This window comes from Eutrigla gurnardus (genome assembly GCF_963514095.1).
Source record: "Eutrigla gurnardus genome assembly, chromosome: 12".
In the NCBI taxonomy this organism is placed as follows: Eukaryota; Metazoa; Chordata; class Actinopteri; order Perciformes; family Triglidae; genus Eutrigla; species Eutrigla gurnardus.
In genome coordinates, this window is record NC_139926.1 from 15,368,862 (window position 1) to 15,388,201 (window position 19,340).

The window sequence follows — 19,340 nt, forward strand, 5'->3', positions numbered from 1 at the left end:
TTGATCGGAGATTAATTCAGGAAATGTTAGAGGGACTCCAATAAATGTCAAAATATTTGTTCCCTTCACTGTATTTGCCAACCATCAAGAGACTCAATTAAATGTGTACAACACGATTTAAATTGAATCCATGTAAATGTTACTCTTACAATTCTTTATTAGGCTTTTTTTCCTTCTCCACAGACGATATTTTCACATAACACATTTGGAACAGCACAGATGTTAATAATAAAATGAATGATGGCTTAATTTCACTTAACAGCTTAGGTTTTATTGTCATAATATTGTGCGTGCTGGCTCACCCTCATCACACTGACATGGGACTGCATGAATGGAACAAATTAACCATTGTTAATGTTACCTGATTACAGTCATACACGCACGCACACAAAATAGTCCCAAGCTTTGCCAAAACATGATCCCATATGACCTGAATTCAAGACGAAACTTGACTCAGATTCATCCTTTTGGTCATTCTGGTCCCGAGCTGTTGCTGAGAACACGTCACTGGATGTTGTCCTGCTCATGTGTCACCCACAATTGTCTTCTGGCCTCATCTATAACTTCTGCTAACAGACTGGAGTGAGCCCATGACATAGACTCTCCTTCAGTCCTAGAGGAGAACAAGCAATCGCAAATAAGAGACCACAACAAGAGGCAAAATCTAAATATCTTTGAGGTATTCCTAAAAATGACTGCCCAACATAAGCAATTAAAATCTTAAATGTTGCAACCACACTTGGATATAAAGAACTGACTGAAAATGTTAATAAATAAAACCGATCAGACCAGTGGTAGCTGTTCTATTCGTATACACCTATTCGCAGACCCGTGCTGTTGGTGAAGTTAGTGGCATGCCAGCCTCTGGCAGAGGGAACTGCATCTGAAATCAGTGTAATTCAGAAGAAGGATAAATACTTGTACATAGTTATGTTGCATTACTTGGGAGCCTGTATTTTAATTGTGGAGCATTTTATACACAGAGACAGCCACAGCAATGAGCTCTTGCTTTTGACTGCTTACAACCCTTAAAACAAGGTAAATCTATTGAGTTTAGATTTAACACTAGTATTTCATCTGGTCTTCCATGTTTTACCATGTTTATCAAGTTTTTATGTGGTATTAACAAAACATATCCCAGGAAAATCCTAGTAAGAATCCAACTAACCTACACATAGACTCAACAACTTAAGCAAATTGAATACATAGACAGAGCCACAATGGTTAAGATTGTTTGGACCTAGCTTCAGCTATTGAAAGTGTGTGATACATGTGTAACTGTTTTCATACTGTATGCTGTTACCTTAATGGTGCCTTTGGACCCATTGATAACCGCATCATAGGTCAGCATCATGGTGACTGGCCAAGTACAAACGGGCAATCTGTTTCCTGAGAACGTCTGGACAAAAAATGCAGTGAGAGCTTGAATAAAGGACCTCCAGATTCCAGGCTTGAGTAGGTATCGGGATTTTTATGAATATTCCATTGAATATAAAATGTAATTTACTAAATGATTTGCTTGGACTTCCTTGAGACAATTTCCTGTGTCTATGCGATGCCCTGTTGCTTGGATGGACTCGGGCCTCTCACCATTGAAAACCATGAGGATAAACTGCCGACAGTAGATGCCCAAGTCTAGCAGTGACCCCCCCCCCCCCCCCCCCCCCCCTCCCAGCTTCCTCTCAGCCAAGCGAGGAATGTGAGTGAGCGGAGCCCCCAGACACGGGAAAGAAATGAGTCCACATTGTCTGAAGGAACACGTGCAATGTTGTGAACAGATAAATGGTGAATAGTAAATGTAATTTGATTTTTTTTTAAAAAAACATTTAGTTGCCTCCATGAGAAAGACTCTGTTGTCTTGGGCAGCAGTGATGAGTTCCTGCACTTCCCTTGAATTCATGGCCAGAGGCTTTTCAATCAGCACGTTTTTCTTGGACAGTCCAAGAAAAACGAGAGTAATGTAATGTGATGCAAAAGCCCACTAAAGAGTAGCAGTCTTGGAGCAGGTTGAGATTCAGAGTGGCCTGAAAACTAGCCGAGAGGAATTTGTTGATTAAATTTAGACCAAACATTACGTGGTATGGTGACAGAAGAGCCTACCGATGTCTGGATCTTTTGCCAACTCATCGTAACTTGTGTATGCTCGAGGGATGTTGTGCTTTTTGGCAAATTATTCAGCATGCTGCAGGTCCCTAGATGCGAAAGCCACTATCTGAAGACCAACACAGTCTTCGTCATGCAGCATTTTTTTTACAGTGATTTTTACTGAATGAATGGATCAACCATCACTTAGGCCTAACTATTGTGTAAAGCAATATACCTGGAATGACAATCACACTTGTTCCCCAGTACATTCAATGCTGCTAATAAAAACATACTGGGTGTGGTTTAATTGCATCAACACATTGCCCTTTGCTTGCATGGAGGCCCTGTTAGAAACCGGTTCAGAAGTGTGCAGTGGGTGAAGGCTGACCTCTGTGTGAGCTGCAGAATATAGTCACTTCTTAAGGCGGAAATAACTGATAACATTAGATGGGATTAAGTGCTTTTCTTTCGGGACAGTTTGAGTTATTTACTTGCTTTGTGACGTACTTCACCCCCAAAGAACAGATACACAATTTCCAATTTATGCAACGTTTTCACCCCAAATTATCTGGTGGTTTTCGGGTGTCATGGTCCGCAAAGCAATAGAGAAGTCGTCATTACTCATTTTTGCCTGCGCTGCATATTCCCCAGCGTGTTAAGTGCAAGTTGGGTAGCATTGATTCATAACGTGTTAAACTCAGCTAACTCAATTTAAATGTACAAGCACATTACACAACTCAGCAGCCCTGCAACCTTAACAAATCCACTAGGGGGCGCCTCCGAAAGTGGTACGAGGAAGACATTTATTTTGAAAGCCAACCCCGGAATGTTTCCTCGTCCGATTTTTCCTTTGGATTATTTCAAATAGTTTGTGATAATTACACGTTGTTTGATAAAAAAAATAAAAACGAATCTTCACAAATGAACTCCAAAGTTATATTTGTTAATGTTAAATTTATTTTAATCGCTAGAAGTAAAAAGCTAAAGTCGTAAGAAACTAACTACACCGTGGTCGCATGTGCGCGAGTATACACGAGGCTGTATATGTGGACTAGTCGACGTTATGACGTTTTGTAGTCTCATTTAGCTACTTGTTAGCAACTGCCTTTTTAAAACACAAGAAGCAGCATATCTACTGATGAATTGTATATCATGAAACAAAACGTATACACACACACACACACACACACACACACACACACACACACACACACACACACACACACACACACACACACACACACACACACACACACACACACACACACACACACACACACACACACAGTCGTAAAAAAAACCTAGCATAATTATTCAAATACGCTAACATGCTAAGTAAAAGATGGGTGAGAGAGTTGTGAAGGCAGGAGATAATCTAATGACAGGTTTATATTCATTTCAGTTGTGCTCCATTTATTGGATTTCACTGAACCCTTGTGGCTAAACCATAAAACTACAGACATTCCAATTTGCAAAACATTTCTTGAAAAAAATCAAATAAGAGTCATATTTTGGGGAAAGATTTATTGAGCAACCACACTTTTCAAACTTATAAAGATCAGATTATTGATCATTGTTCGGTCTTTTTGATAAAACAAATGAATGAACAGGTATAAATTGACAAACTCTTAAAAGGAATTTTAATGGCCCAACAAAGAAGCTTAACAGACAAAAAAAAAAAAAAAAAAAAAATCTTTATTTGAAAACATGCACATTTTGTTGCATTTATCCGTTTATGTAACAATAGACTAGTTTTGTCTCTGAAATTAATTGTCAGGCAAATATCAGCTATGCCTTCCTAATATTCCTCTCCTTCCTCATCCTCTTCGAAGGAGTCAATCCCAACCTCTTCATAATCCTTCTCCAGGGCAGCCATGTCTTCTCTGGCCTCGGAGAACTCTCCCTCCTCCATGCCCTCCCCAACGTACCAGTGGACAAAGGCTCTCTTGGCGTACATGAGGTCAAACTTGTGGTCGAGACGGGCCCAGGCCTCGGCGATGGCTGTGGTGTTGCTCAGCATGCACACAGCCCTCTGCACCTTGGCCAGGTCTCCTCCAGGAACCGACGTGGGAGGCTGATAGTTGATGCCCACCTTGAAGCCTGTGGGGCACCAGTCCACGAACTGGATGGTGCGTTTGGTCTTGATGGCAGCAATGGCAGTGTTGACATCTTTGGGCATCACATCACCGCGATACAGCAGACAGCAGGCCATGTATTTACCATGACGAGGATCACACTTCACCATCTGATTGGCTGGCTCAAAGCAGGCGTTTGTGATTTCAGCGACAGACAGCTGCTCATGGTAGGCTTTCTCAACGGAGATGACTGGAGCGTAGGTGGCCAGAGGGAAGTGGATACGAGGGTAAGGCACCAAGTTGGTCTGGAACTCCGTCAGGTCAACATTTAGAGCTCCATCAAAGCGAAGTGAGGCTGTGATCGAAGACACAATCTGGCTAATGAGCCTGTTCAGGTTGGTGTATGACGGGCGTTCAATATCAAGGTTCCTGCGGCAGATGTCGTAGATGGCCTCGTTGTCCACCATGAAGGCACAGTCGGAGTGCTCCAGGGTGGTGTGGGTGGTCAGGATGGAGTTGTAAGGCTCCACTACGGCAGTGGAGACCTGGGGGGCCGGGTAGATGGCAAACTCAAGCTTTGACTTTTTACCATAATCAACGGAGAGTCTCTCCATCAGCAGGGAGGTGAAACCTGAGCCAGTGCCTCCACCGAAGGAGTGGAAGACCAGGAAGCCTTGGAGACCTGTGCACTGATCAGACTACAGATACAAAGAAACAATTAGAAAGACTGGAAAAGTAATATGAAACAAAGCATTTTTTCCCACATTGCATTATACTGACGTGAATGAGCATATAGAAAAGTAAATCAATATTTGGCAATTGTCACACACATTATTGGTTGTGTGATGGCAGTGAGGGTTATGCATTAAAACCCCAAAATTCAAGCGCTATTGGCTTCTTTATCTACAGTATCTACGAAGATCTCATTCAGATTCACACTGAATTTATGTTCCGCAGACATGCAACCTACAGTCCCTTTATGGTTTTATTTGCTTTGGCACAATTCTTGAACAAGATTTTTTCTCTCGAAAAGATCAAAGTTCAAATCTCTGAGCAATTCGTTCACAACATAAATTTCTAAAAGGCAGCGGGAGGTCTGAGTGCAGGCGTTACAATCTGCCCATGAAAATCAGCAGTTGCCTGCATGGAGCCCTGTTGGAGGAAGTCAGTGTGAATGTGAACTCAAAGTTGAACTTTTGCTGAAGTTCTTTACCAGTTTGCGGATTCTGTCTAGGACAGAGTCAATGATCTCCTTGCCGATGGTGTAGTGTCCACGGGCGTAGTTGTTTGCTGCATCTTCCTTTCCCGAGATCAGCTGTTCAGGGTGAAACAGTTGACGGTAGGTTCCTGTGCGCACCTCATCTGGGAAATTAAAAGAAATGCGACGATTGAGTAAAAATAATTCATCCGTTCATTTCACAGGTTAAAGATATGAAAAGAAGACGGACACAGAATGATGATAATCCTGTATAACATAACACTACTGACCAATGACAGTGGGTTCCAGGTCAACAAAGATTGCTCTGGGGACATACTTCCCAGCCCCAGTCTCACTGAAGAAGGTAGTGAAGGAGTCGTCGTGGCCTCCCACGGCCTTGTGGTCGGGCATCTGGCCGTCCGGCTGGATGCCGTGCTCCAGACAGTAGAGCTCCCAGCAGGTGTTGCCCATCTGGACACCAGCCTGGCCTACGTGCACAGAGATGCATTCACGCTGGAAGAGAAGACAAGAGGTTGAAAATAAAAGGGGGCAGAGGAGAGAAGGGAGCTTCAGGAGGGACGATCGATTTAATGGCATTTCAGGGAAGGGAAAGGATTACATACGCTTAGCAACTGTGTTGATCTTTTCTAGTGAGCAAAGGGCTTTAGACATAGAAAGACTTTTGTTGTGCAAAATGTTATAAATGACAAATTGTATTATAATCAGCTTTTACACAAATGCTATTGTCACAGGAATACAAAGGAGTCATATAGAAACTCAGCCACTAGAGGGAAGCAAAGAGATATGAGGGAACAGGTTGAAGTTTAAAGAATGAGCAAAACAGATTTGCTGCAGCTGTCAATGGGTCTCATGTGACTGTGAGCAAGGATTATGAGCTGAAACGGAGGTCGAGTTCTGAGAAAAAAAAAAAAATGCCGTTCACATTATACTATGAAGGTTACCACAATTTGTTTTAAAAGTCGTATGCTTATCGGTTATGGTAGCGGTCTCATAGCTCCAACATCTCCTGCAGTAATGGAAAGTTGTTCCAATGTAATCAATGCTTTATAGCAAAACTGGATCGATGTGATGAAAAACATTGATTTGTCAGGTACTTATTTTGCTGGGTTTGCCAGAGAGACTACATTCCCGTCTGCTAGGTATATTCCACTGACATTTTAAGCAATTTCCCAGACAAAACCTGCATAAAGAAATTGTCTTCAGCTCACAACATTCACAGATACATAGCTTCCAAATCAACAATATGAACTGGAGAAAACCAAGCCAATCTTTGCATTTGAAAAATCAAACCAAAGCATTGTAAATCCATTGTGCTATTTATTCCACTCCATACAACAGTGAAATACATACTATATCTCAACTTGCTTAATGTCAGGCTGCTATTTTTATCCTTCCCCAACTTCCCCCTTCCTAATAGTCAGACAAACCAGACCGGGCTAGGTGTTGTGGTTGACGGCTGGGAGGGGCTGTATCGTTTTAGAGTCTGTAAAATCTCAGTAAATCTATGTTGATCAACAAGGATTTGTAATTCTATAATCAGAAACTATCCAAAGCAAAAAGGTGACCCTCCCGTGACTGGACCCATGCTTCCAGGTTAGCAGAGCTCTATGCAGCAGCTATTTTGGGTTCCTCGTACTAACCCGACACCTAGCAGCCAAGGCTCACAGTTTCAGTAAACACTGACTGGCAGTCCCTAAAATAGTGGTCCCTACCAGGTGGAATTTCTGTCTGCTGCAATCCGAAACAACGTATTTAAAGTCTAAAATGATAAATGTAAAAGGCTGCATATATCCAAAGGGATGTTGCTACTTGAATGCTGGGAGATTTGGCCCCATCACCACACACATAATTGTAAAGCATTCAAGGCAAAGCAGTCTCAAACTGCTCCTGACATACAGGGTGTGTCTGCATGACATAAACAAGGGCATGTTTGAGCACACATGGACCGGAGATTCCAGTTTTCTTGGTGACGACATCTAATAACTTAAATACACACTCTACATAGAGAGCAAGCAAGGGAGTGGAAAAGTGTGCAATTTAAAAAGAAAAAAAAGAGAGCAATCAATTTGTTAAAAGCTTTTCAGGTCAGCAGCCATGTGAACAGAGATCCCTTCTATTCCCATCGCCACCGCAGTCTGCCTGCGGTGGCGATGGGAATAGTTGTCTGTGCAACAATTTAATCTGGACCAGGATGTGTTGAATCTACAGGCCTGATCTACAGGCCTGATTGATCTACAGGCCTGATTGAAATTATGTGGTATGGATATTCTTGGCACTGAGGATGATTCATAGTGATTTTGGAGACCATAACCAATTGTGTTCATCACCAACAGCCAGAAATCTGCCATCCACAGATTCAAATTTACATTAATCTATTTATCTATTTATTGTGACGACCCTTTGACCTTTAGTCTCTTGTCACACCAAGGCAAACATCTCCCCTTGTGTCAAAAACTGATGAAAGCACAGGGTGCTGGAGAAGAGTTGACTGGATTTAATTGGGGTTACATGGGCTTGTACACTGGTCGGCACCGTGTTTCTTCCAGAATAAAAAAAAAAAAAACTGAACCTTTCATGCTCTTTTGTGAGGCCTCGCCTCTTCTGCCTTGAATCACATTTGAAAACTGTAAACTAATTCCATACAATTTGATGTGGATATTTACAGTGAAGGATGAAAACTATGGATTCAGACAAAAATAGGCCTCAATTTCAACTTCAATTTCTAAACTAGCTAGAAAGCAACATGCCAAAGATGGAAAAGTTAGCCAAAAAGTATAGTTCTGCCTTAGGGAGCATAGAACCACCACCGCACACAATACACAGTAACCGATTGGCTGACATGACAGTTGCTGAGCTCATTCACGCTCCCAATGTAAGTAAATGATCTGATGAGTCATTCTGAAGTAATTATACGCCTAGTATGGATTTAACAAAAAACCCTTCCTTTATGCATTCATTTTAATTTAAAAGGTCACTGATCAGGTTAGTTCGGTAGCGTGCATTTAGTACAAAAAAAAAAAAAAAGGAACTACATTTAACAGACCAGGATTATTTGATCAAGGCAGGTGCACTCACTCACTCAGTACACAATGATACCGATTGGTTTTCATACCCACCACTGACAAAGCCAACCAGCTGTGTTCATACTACACTGTGCAAACACACACAGGCTGTGTGTGTGCGTGTGTCAACTCCTGATATAGCTAGAAGTCTAACCACAGTGCATGTCAAAAAGTGATTACAAAGCTTCACCACAGAGACTTCTAGGTTCTCTTATTATTTGTCACATTTTCATATTAAGTGTGTTTGCTTTCTACTGCATGGGAGAAACTTCCAAAAAAAACAACAACAAACCTTTACCATAGCTCTGTCAAATGTGGAGGGAAAACGTTGGATCCTGCCCTGCAGAAACACCGGTCTCAATCTGAACCGACTTGTTGATGGTGGCTTCAGGGGGACACACCTAAATTCCTCACTGGCTCAGCCTAAACCAAGGCACTATACGGATTATAAAATACTGGAATAACGATTAAAGTAGGACTCTACAAAGCACCTATAAGCTTCGTTGTTGTTTCTCCCCTTGACGTGATGGAAATGTAGACTCCAGTCATCAGCACCTGCTCGCCCAGGCCAGCAGCCAGCTCAGCTTTACAGCCAGTCACTGGGTCTATTTCTGACACAGGGTCCCGCTACAGAGGAGGAGGAGCAGTCCCGAGGTTGCTTCAATCCGGCACATTTTTTAAAAGCACATGCAAATGCTCAAGATGGCGCACTGTGTAAAAAAAAAAAATACAAACTACCGAAGAAACATTTTCTCGGTTTTAGTAGATATACAAACGCAAACTTTTGGAGTGGAAATGTCCTTCCGGGCCAAACTGAAACTATACTTACCATTGTAGCTTCTTAGTAGAGTCGTAAGTTGACGGAAAAGAAACTTGCAGCCGGTTTTCTGGAACTCTCACGACAGCCGTCAATGTGGTCCGAGTGAGTGAGTCATGCCAGGTGCGGGGAGCTGCCACGCTATATTCAACTGCAAACCACTCCCACCTGTCTCTTTGACGTGAACGCGCACCGTGCCACCGCGTTGGCGCGCGTGCCACTTGACGCACTAGGGTGTGTTCTTACAGAAGTCATGAATTAAAAACAAACAAACTGTGAGGCCAAACAGTCACCGGGAAGGTTTTCTGGGAAATTCATTGTTTAATATATGGCAGCTCTAAAACAGTTGTATTTTACAGCACACTAGATACAATTATATCCAAACGATAAAAGTGAGTTTTAAGCTCTATAGTGAGAGGGGGAAACGTAGGCAGGAGAAATGAATTGCAAACAGATATTTTAAAGTTTCAATACCGACTCAGGATACAGGATAAGCGGTAGACGATGGATGTGGTTCATCGTATTCTTTAAAAAAAACATCTTAATATTTCATAATTTCCAGATACTACTCCGCTGAGAAAGCTGCTACCGCCTACATGATCAAACACACAAATCTAATTGTTTATTTATGAATTTAACTAATCTATTACATTGCCTCACATATTATTGATGACGCTCTAAATGCTATTTACAGCCATCTCCATACTGTCGATAATAACATTTGTGCAGGGAAACACAGAATTTTTCTCTTTTCGTACATTATTCATGTTAGTATATATTAAGTTCATCACATTTTCATCACATCTTATTGTAGTTTCAAGACCCCATCACTTTTGGTGCCATTCCATTCATTCAAACTGCCCTTCTGTCTACTGGGTGTATGTAAGGGCCACACCTACAGTCAGTCATCTTGTGGGTGGGATCAACATCTTGCAAAACCAATCCACATAACAGCAACCCTCCTCAGGCTGCCATTTTACTGGACATGATGTCATTGTAACCTTTTGAACGCTAGAGGTCGTAGTTGCTTCACTGAAGGAGTACAAGTGAAACAGACACGTGACAGCTTGAAGGCGAACTCTTTTTTTTTCCAACCACAACAACAGATCCTTCAAACATCCATGTCACCCTTCAACAACCCTGCTTTCTGTGGACATTTGATTGATTAAGCTTTATATTTGTAATGTTGTAACTCGATTAATATAATGTAACTCACTCAATATAATTTATTTATCATGACCTCAAAAATTATCTCTTAATCTTGTTTTATTCGTTCTGATCTGTGTCTTTTTTCTTTGTTGCTTGCACTGGCTTTATTATGATCATAATGAGACTTAATTGTGAGGCGTTGCTTGAAACACTCAAACAATGGAAGTGGGACATAGACTGAGGGAACACCTATGATTGCGGCAGCAAAGTGCAGGATTTCACGTGTCATGAACCAGACCTAAAGATTTGGTATAAGTGTTCACTGTCTTCTGTACAAGGTAATAAAACATGCTGCAGGTGCATGTGTTCAGCACCAATGTAATTTTATTTTTTTTTACTTTGTGGGATTAATGTCAAAATACTGCAATAATTAATTTTTTTTGTTGCAGATGTGCTCACAGCCTCGGGAGAGAAACTCTGTGGGGTAAATTATCACTTTGGCTTCCGTAAATATGTTCACAACCAACACACTTTCAAGTTGGTTGACTTGAGTCTATAATTTCCATTTGACAGACTGACACTCATCGTTTTTTTTTTTTTTTTGCTGGTGCATGTATCTCGTGACAGCAAGGAGGAAGTCCATGTGACATTTTTGAACAATACGCCATAGATCGCCCCAGTGTCGTATCTCAAAACAGTAGGTTATACTGAATGACTATTAAAGATGCCCGTTGGGCTTGAAAGTGGTTCGACTAGTCTTAAATATTACAAAACAGTGTGTTCTGCCTTTGAGTCATGTCAGTCTATCAAAACAGGTTATTTCTTCCAACTCAAACAGTTACTCTGCTGCTAACAGAGACTCATGTTGAGCAGAATCGTGAACTAAACAAATGTCGTGTCTGACACGGGTACCTGCTTAAACAAACATCATTTTTACTCTTATGTTGCATATAGTGAAACCAATCTGGCAGTTGCTGTTTACTCCACTGAGTCAGCTGACGCTTTATGAGGTGGTTCACATGTATTCAGTTTCTCTACATTCCCAAGAGGTTGCAGGAACGGGAAGGAGGAGCAGGTCTCATATATATTGTATTGTTTAATAGAGACTGAGAGTTTCAACTTGGGGAAAGAGTGTGGGAAACCGGTGTGCTTGACAAAAAAGTTATGTCAAATAATTACAACCGTTGGTGCCGATGGGATTCAGAACCGACATCACCTGTTGGAGGTTTTGTCTTTCCAGTTTCCATAAAAATACATTTGGACAAAAAGTAATTCTCATCTTATGTTTTAGCATTTATCAATACATAAAAGACACTCATGTGACGTTGAAAAAGTTAATAATAGTAAATTGCTTCCACCAAACCTCAATTCCAACTTTTCCAAATTAGATTACGTGAGCAATTTGTCAGACTCTGTTGCTGACTATAACTGTTACACTAAAGTGTTTTTTTATTTAAGCCACATGATGAAGTCATATATTAGAAACTGCCAAGTGAAACTGTATGAGGTTACCTTCCCCTCATCTGGGGTTCTGCTTTCTGAAATATGAGGTGCACCCACACTCACAGACTCACACAATGACTAGGGTGGTGACCTCCTTTTGCTTTGTGTGTATGCCTGTCAAGCGGATGGTCTTATCCTGGTCTCATCAGTAGGTTCTCTGATTACAGCTCAGATCAAATCACTGTTCACCTTAAACTGCAGGTATAAAGAAGCAGAGTGACACGGCCGTCTCCAGCACTGCATCTTCTTACCGATACCTGGACTTTGGAGAAGAGAGATCAACTATGGTAAGGCTTGGTTTGTTTGTAATAATCATATTGTATTATAAAATTGTATTTGTGAGATATGAAAATATTTATTTTTTAAATCTGCCAGCCCCTAAGAGAGTGTAGAGGAGAATGTGATAAGTGGATTGAAGTCGCTAAATTAAAGTATTTGTAGCAGAAATGTGGAAAGTAAAACACATATGTTGAGTTATTGAACAGCGTTGTTTGCTTTGTGCAGCGTGAATGCATTTCTATTCATGTGGGCCAAGCCGGGGCTCAGATGGGCAATGCATGTTGGGAGCTGTACTGTCTGGAACATGGGATCCAGCCAGACGGACAGATGCCCAGCGACAAGACTACTGGAGGAGGAGATGACTCCTTTAACACCTTCTTCAGCGAGACGGGGGCAGGAAAGCATGTTCCCAGAGCCATCTTTGTCGACCTGGAACCTACAGTCATCGGTCAGTGCTTATAGTTGATAATACATTACATACATTAGATGTTGTCATGTATTCATGCAGCGGGATGATTAATAAAGCCATATGAGTATTAGGGATTGAACATTGGTTTAAGGCTTATTGCATTTTTCGTGTCCACATGTTTTTACACATTTTTACAGGTACCAGTATAGCATTATACTTTCATGATACAAAAAAATGAAATCCATGCAGACGATAAACTTTATTACTAGAAGAGAGTTGTTTTTGCCAAACATTTTAATGTCAAAGCGCGTCAGTCAATCTAGTTTTTGTCTGTATCCAGATGAGGTGCGTACAGGAACCTACCGACAGCTGTTCCACCCTGAGCAGCTGATCACAGGAAAGGAAGATGCAGCCAACAACTACGCTCGTGGACACTACACCATCGGCAAGGAGATCATAGATCTGGTTCTGGACAGGACTCGCAAACTGGTGAGAAAGTCTGAGAGTGCTGATGTTGCACGTTTCTCGTAAATTAGTCTTTTGCACGACTTTATTATTTGTTAATTGCTTAAACATTATTTAAATTTCAGGCGGATCAGTGCACTGGCCTGCAGGGATTCCTCATCTTCCACTCCTTCGGTGGAGGCACTGGCTCAGGTTTCACCTCCCTGCTGATGGAGAGACTCTCTGTTGATTATGGTAAAAAGTCAAAGCTTGAGTTTGCCATCTACCCGGCCCCCCAGATCTCCACCGCCGTAGTGGAGCCTTACAACTCCATCCTGACCACCCACACCACCCTGGAGCACTCCGACTGTGCCTTCATGGTGGACAACGAGGCCATCTACGACATCTGCCGCAGGAACCTTGATATCGACAGGCCGACTTACACCAACCTGAACAGGCTCATTGGCCAGATTGTGTCTTCGATCACAGCCTCACTTCGCTTTGATGGAGCTCTAAATGTTGACCTGACGGAGTTCCAGACCAACTTGGTGCCTTACCCTCGTATCCACTTCCCTCTGGCCACCTACGCTCCAGTCATCTCCGCCGAGAAAGCCTACCATGAGCAGCTGTCCGTCGCTGACATAACCAACACCTGCTTTGAGCCAGCCAATCAGATGGTGAAGTGTGATCCTCGTCATGGTAAATACATGGCCTGCTGTCTGCTGTATCGCGGTGATGTGGTGCCCAAAGATGTCAACTCTGCCATTGCTGCTATCAAGACCAAACGCACCATCCAGTTCGTGGACTGGTGCCCCACAGGCTTCAAGGTGGGCATCAACTATCAGCCTCCCACGGTGGTTCCTGGAGGAGACCTGGCCAAGGTGCAGAGGGCTGTGTGCATGCTGAGCAACACCACAGCCATCGCCGAGGCCTGGGCCCGTCTCGACCACAAGTTTGACCTCATGTACGCCAAGAGAGCCTTTGTCCACTGGTACGTTGGGGAGGGCATGGAGGAGGGAGAGTTCTCCGAGGCCAGAGAAGACATGGCTGCCCTGGAGAAGGATTATGAAGAGGTTGGCACTGACAGCATGGGAGAGGAGGATGAAGGAGAGGAATACTGACTTTCCTAAGGCGTGGATTTAAGTCAAAATATATATTTTACCCGGGTTTTAAAGTGGGGGTGTTTTTTGTAGTGAAGAAACATGTAGATGAAATATATGATGATAATCCGTATTATAATCATTATCCTCAAAACAGCAAAATGGTGAAATAAAAATGTGTTCAAATAAGTTGTGCCTTCAGGCATTCAGTATATGTTCTCCATGCTGTGACACAAATTCAAAAAACAGACCTAATAAAAACGTGGTCAGTCATATCTTATTGTGGGCCTTTAAAGATACTCTCTCTCTGCCGTATCAGACTGAGAAACTTAGACCAAACCCTCTCTTTTGTGCACCTCCCCCCGCTATGCTCTCCCATGTGGAATGTAAGTTATGAAAGGGCTCCTATGTCAGTTTCTATATACCATTCAGCTGTGACTGTGTGAGAGCGGGGGAAAGAAAATAACTGACTAACTCACTGGCTGGTGTTGTTTGTGTAGCTCATACTCAGACAGTGGCCTGCGGCAACAATAGGATCCCAGTTACGGGTGAATCACCGCTCTGTGATCCCAAGGGGCCTGCAGAGATGGTGGCATGCTAATTATCCAATGTCATGCCCCCCCCGGGTATTCTCCTACTTCGCTGATTAAACTGAAACAATGCCTATTTGCCATTTGTGTCATCTCACATCACTTGTACAGACAACACTATTAATTTGCCTACTATTAAAGCATTTGCCTTTTACATTTCATTAGTCGGAATGAAGAACTTTAATGACTTTTTTCCAGATTAATATGCGATTATCAATTTAATGATTTAATACAGACAATGGATGTATGTGTGTTGATGAGTATGTGGGTGCAGTTGAATGCATAGATTAAACATAATTGTCCTTGTTCAATGCATATACTGTATATTATACAGTATATATTCAGCTGTGAATATTTGGCATGCTACAAACACAGCAACTCATTTAAGTGTCATTTCAACTGTCACAAACACAGGATGAGAAAACAGGGGCAAAGTGATCAGAAAGGAAATAAAAGAGGACAGACATAAGTGCCTAATCTCAAACTGACAGACAAAGGAGATGACTGTAAGGGCGGAGAACCATGACAGACAGTATTAGGGACATCCCACTTCTTCTTTTTTTCAAACTGCTGCTCCCTCCCGCCAATCAGCGATGCAGCTGCTTGCTGTGGTTTCCTGCCGTCCCCCTCCACCTCCTTGCATATATAAACCCTGACTCTCCCTCTCCTCTGCATTCCTGCCTTCTATCTGAATCTTTAACGTCAGTCGAAGGACCAGCAGACAAAATGGTGAGTAATAGCTCGGCTGATGACGTAGCCGATGAAATTTCCTCTATCTCTTCCCCTTCATCCTCTTTGTCTCCGTTTCTCGGCATTAGCTGTATTAAACAGCCAATCCCTCTTTAATGCTCATAGGGTCTGAGCTGTGGAGGTTAAGGTTACTGATAAGGCAGCTTTTGTGCATGAGTTTGTGGAGTGAAACTTTTTAGGGCATGTCTGGAGAGAATTCAGGGAGAGGCACGCCATGGGAAAGATACTTATCACTACAAGACCCTGTAACTAGTTTCTGTACTTTTGGACAATGTAGGTCAGATGGCAGCCACTTCATAAGTTAGACTGCTTTGTCATTTCTTTTGTTTGACTTGTTTCAGCTAGCTAGACAAAGCAGGAAACACATGTGACTAAAGGACAAGGAAATACTGGAGTCCTGTGTGTTTGTTGAGGAATTAACAGTCATTTTGACTAGGAAGGAGTGACCGGGGTAATCGTGGCAGTGGGGGGATGGATAGAAAGACCAGAGAAAAGAGGAGTGGTCTGGCCTGGGCAGTGTGAGTTAGCTGGCAGCCATTTTGCAGCTGTTAGGACTTTTTGGTTGGAGAGAGGGAGAGAATGGGACACATCCCCGACTGTTACATAGCACTATGCAGCTGGACAGGATGGGGGAGGAGAGAGAGACGCACAAAAGGGGAGGGGGTGGGCAAAGGGAGGAGACTGGAGAAGTGGGGGGGGAGTTTCCCCATCTTTTTTTGAGGCATGGCCTTCCTGTCTGCCCCATAGCTCCTTAGTTTACATGTCCTAGTTTATTTGGAAAACTCTGTAAAGTGGATGTGTTGGGCTTTAAATCTGTATTTCATCTGTAGCTACATTTCCTGCCCACGTTTGCTGGATTCTCCCATCACCGCAAAGACTGCAGACTGGACGATCTCATGCGTTCATTTAAACGCTGGCTCGCTCGTGTGCACTTCGAGGAGCTGAAAGCTTCTACAGTCCGCTCGGTCAACCATTATTCAGCAGTCCACGTGTCTTTTTGTCGACTCGGCTATTTCCTCTCTGAGCCGAGTGCAGACAGCATACCGAAAATTGTCATTAGTCATGAAGTTCAAAGGAAGGACATGGGTGCCAGAGCGACAATAAAACGCAATACATTTCCTTTTTTTTTATTTAAACCATGAAATGAATGTACTCATCGGCAAAAATGTGTAAGCAGTTGATTTGTATCAGAAAATACTGAAGACGTATTTGCATTTGGAAAGTAAATGGACATCTCGATGTGTAAGCTTCCCTTTAATCAACCTCTCTCCCTTCTTTCACTCAGCGCGAGTGTATTTCCATGCACGTCGGCCAAGCCGGAGCCCAGATGGGCAATGCATGCTGGGAGCTGTACTGTCTGGAACATGGGATCCAGCCAGACGGACAGATGCCCAGCGACAAGACTATTGGAGGAGGAGATGACTCCTTTAACACCTTCTTCAGCGAGACGGGGGCAGGAAAGCATGTTCCCAGAGCCATCTTTGTCGACCTGGAACCTACGGTCATCGGTCAGTAATGTGCAAAGTGTGTTCATAGACACGAACTTAAATATACACTTGATTTCAAAGCCTCTAATTTGTAGAAGATACTGTATGTACATGCTTAACACTCCATGCTTCAAAGTATTGGGGCTTAAATTATTGATCAAATATTTTGCTTTAAAAAAAATTACCTCATGATATTGGGTCTAAGCCTCGTTTTCAATGGTTCCTTTCACAGATGAGGTGCGTACAGGAACCTACCGACAGCTGTTCCACCCTGAGCAGCTGATCACAGGAAAGGAAGATGCAGCCAACAACTACGCTCGTGGACACTACACCATCGGCAAGGAGATCATAGATCTGGTTCTGGACAGGACCCGCAAACTGGTGAGAGTTTAGTTTATTTGCTGGACAGGTTTTGCTTTTCTGACAGGCATGTCTTTTCAGTAAACAAGATTTACTTCAAACCTTTTGACATTGTGCAACTGAAGCTGGATTTTAAATAAACGTGGCACATTTTCCTTTCAGGCGGATCAGTGCACTGGCCTGCAGGGATTCCTCATCTTCCACTCCTTTGGTGGAGGCACTGGCTCAGGTTTCACCTCCCTGCTGATGGAGAGACTCTCCGTTGATTACGGAAAAAAATCAAAACTTGAATTTGCTGTTTACCCAGCCCCCCAGGTCTCCACCGCCGTAGTGGAGCCTTACAACTCCATCCTGACCACCCACACCACCCTGGAGCACTCCGACTGTGCCTTCATGGTGGACAACGAGGCCATCTACGACATCTGCCGCAGGAACCTTGACATCGACAGGCCGACTTACACCAACCTGAACAGGCTCATTGGCCAGATTGTGTCTTCGATCACAGCCTCACTTCGCTTTGATGGAGCCCTAAATGTTGACCTGACAGAGTTCCAGACCAACTTGGTGCCTTACCCTCGTATCCACTTCCCTCTGGCCACCTACGCTCCAGTCATCTCCGCCGAGAAAGCCTACCATGAGCAGCTCTCCGTTGCTGACATAACCAATGCTTGCTTTGAGCCAGCCAATCAGATGGTGAAGTGTGATCCTCGTCATGGTAAATACATGGCCTGCTGTCTGCTGTATCGTGGTGATGTGGTGCCCAAAGATGTCAACTCTGCCATTGCTGCTATCAAGACCAAACGCACCATCCAGTTCGTGGACTGGTGCCCCACAGGCTTCAAGGTGGGCATCAACTATCAGCCTCCCACGGTGGTTCCTGGAGGAGACCTGGCCAAGGTGCAGAGGGCTGTGTGCATGCTGAGCAACACCACAGCCATCGCCGAGGCCTGGGCCCGTCTCGACCACAAGTTTGACCTTATGTACGCCAAGAGAGCCTTTGTCCACTGGTACGTTGGGGAGGGCATGGAGGAGGGAGAGTTCTCCGAGGCCAGAGAAGACATGGCTGCCCTGGAGAAGGATTATGAAGAGGTTGGCACTGACAGCATGGGAGAGGAGGATGAAGAGGGAGAGGAGTATTAAAGGGCCAAACATCGTCATATATTCCAGAAGTTATAATGAATGCCACACATTCCCAACAACACTCTTATAACACGTGAACCACTAAGATCAGCATTATGAATAAAACATTCTCATGAACCATCTCATGATTTGTGTTCATTTCTAGACTCGTCCAACATAGTTTAGCAGTCAATTAAGGAATATTTTTACCTAGATTTACCTTGCCTTGAGATTACTACAACCACATGTTGCTATCTTAAATACTAATCTGCCTTTCATACTGGGTGACCTAGATTAATCTCGGACTATTGAATTTATTATCGAATCCCTGTTATCGATTGAACCTTTTGTTATATTTGCTATTCATGGAGGGGATTTTTACAGCCCTGTTTTGCTGGATTTCAGAATGTTTGCATGCCGTGCCAATTGATTTACAAAGGAAATTCCAGTTTCTATGCCTTTGCCAATTTCCTGCCTTTTGTGCCGTTTACGACAAGCCACAATGGGTTGGGCTGGGCCCCCCTTGTACTTGCAGTTGCTTCCTTTAACCACCAGATGGAAGCAATGTGACCAGCTAGTAAAGTTGTGAGTTAAATTGTTTTTTAAATCCTCAGACTTGGAAAGATATTAGTCACTTAAACTGACCTACCCATGAGCTCTTCATGTGATCCTGATGAGTCACTGGTAAGTTACACATCTTTGGTCTAAATGTGAATAGCCTACTGCTCTCTCACTTAATTAAAGGGGTAATTCTCTTCTATGACTAATATACTGTATTCTGATCTGCTATTCAGACAGTTAGTCAGCAGTGATGTTTGTTTCCTTAACCTAAGTAAAGACATTGGTGCCACAACACCATTAATTTTAACAGGCCCATCCATCTATCCATTGT

The 19,340-nt window shown here is 43.0% G+C and overlaps 3 protein-coding genes and 1 pseudogene across 4 annotated transcripts; 2 read left to right on the plus strand and 2 right to left on the minus strand.

The window, feature by feature from the left end:
- The first annotated feature begins 1,219 nt into the window (after positions 1–1,219).
- Positions 1,220–14,182, plus strand: LOC311022512 (tubulin alpha chain-like). The gene is made up of 4 exons (XM_084023800.1): positions 1,220–1,223; positions 12,415–12,637; positions 12,939–13,087; positions 13,189–14,182. Exons 1-4 carry the CDS (start codon positions 1,221–1,223, stop codon positions 14,161–14,163), a joined length of 1,350 nt encoding a protein of 449 aa, XP_083879926.1. The 5' UTR covers position 1,220; the 3' UTR covers positions 14,164–14,182.
- LOC311022105 (trans-1,2-dihydrobenzene-1,2-diol dehydrogenase pseudogene) lies at positions 1,247–2,170 on the minus strand (annotated as a pseudogene). The gene is made up of 3 exons: positions 2,076–2,170; positions 1,537–1,981; positions 1,247–1,422 (listed from the first exon to the last, which is right to left on the minus strand). The product of its transcript is annotated as a trans-1,2-dihydrobenzene-1,2-diol dehydrogenase pseudogene (transcript).
- On the minus strand, positions 3,595–9,410 carry LOC311022513 (tubulin alpha chain-like). Its single transcript, XM_084023801.1, has 4 exons — positions 9,271–9,410; positions 5,649–5,871; positions 5,374–5,522; positions 3,595–4,858 (listed from the first exon to the last, which is right to left on the minus strand). The coding sequence occupies exons 1-4, from the start codon at positions 9,271–9,273 to the stop codon at positions 3,884–3,886; spliced, it is 1,350 nt and encodes a 449-aa protein (XP_083879927.1). The 5' UTR covers positions 9,274–9,410; the 3' UTR covers positions 3,595–3,883.
- A 1,149-nt stretch (positions 14,183–15,331) lies between the features above and the next one.
- LOC311022511 (tubulin alpha chain) lies at positions 15,332–18,587 on the plus strand. The gene is made up of 4 exons (XM_084023799.1): positions 15,332–15,461; positions 16,768–16,990; positions 17,202–17,350; positions 17,492–18,587. Exons 1-4 carry the CDS (start codon positions 15,459–15,461, stop codon positions 18,467–18,469), a joined length of 1,353 nt encoding a protein of 450 aa, XP_083879925.1. The 5' UTR covers positions 15,332–15,458; the 3' UTR covers positions 18,470–18,587.
- Positions 18,588–19,340: the final 753 nt, after the last annotated feature.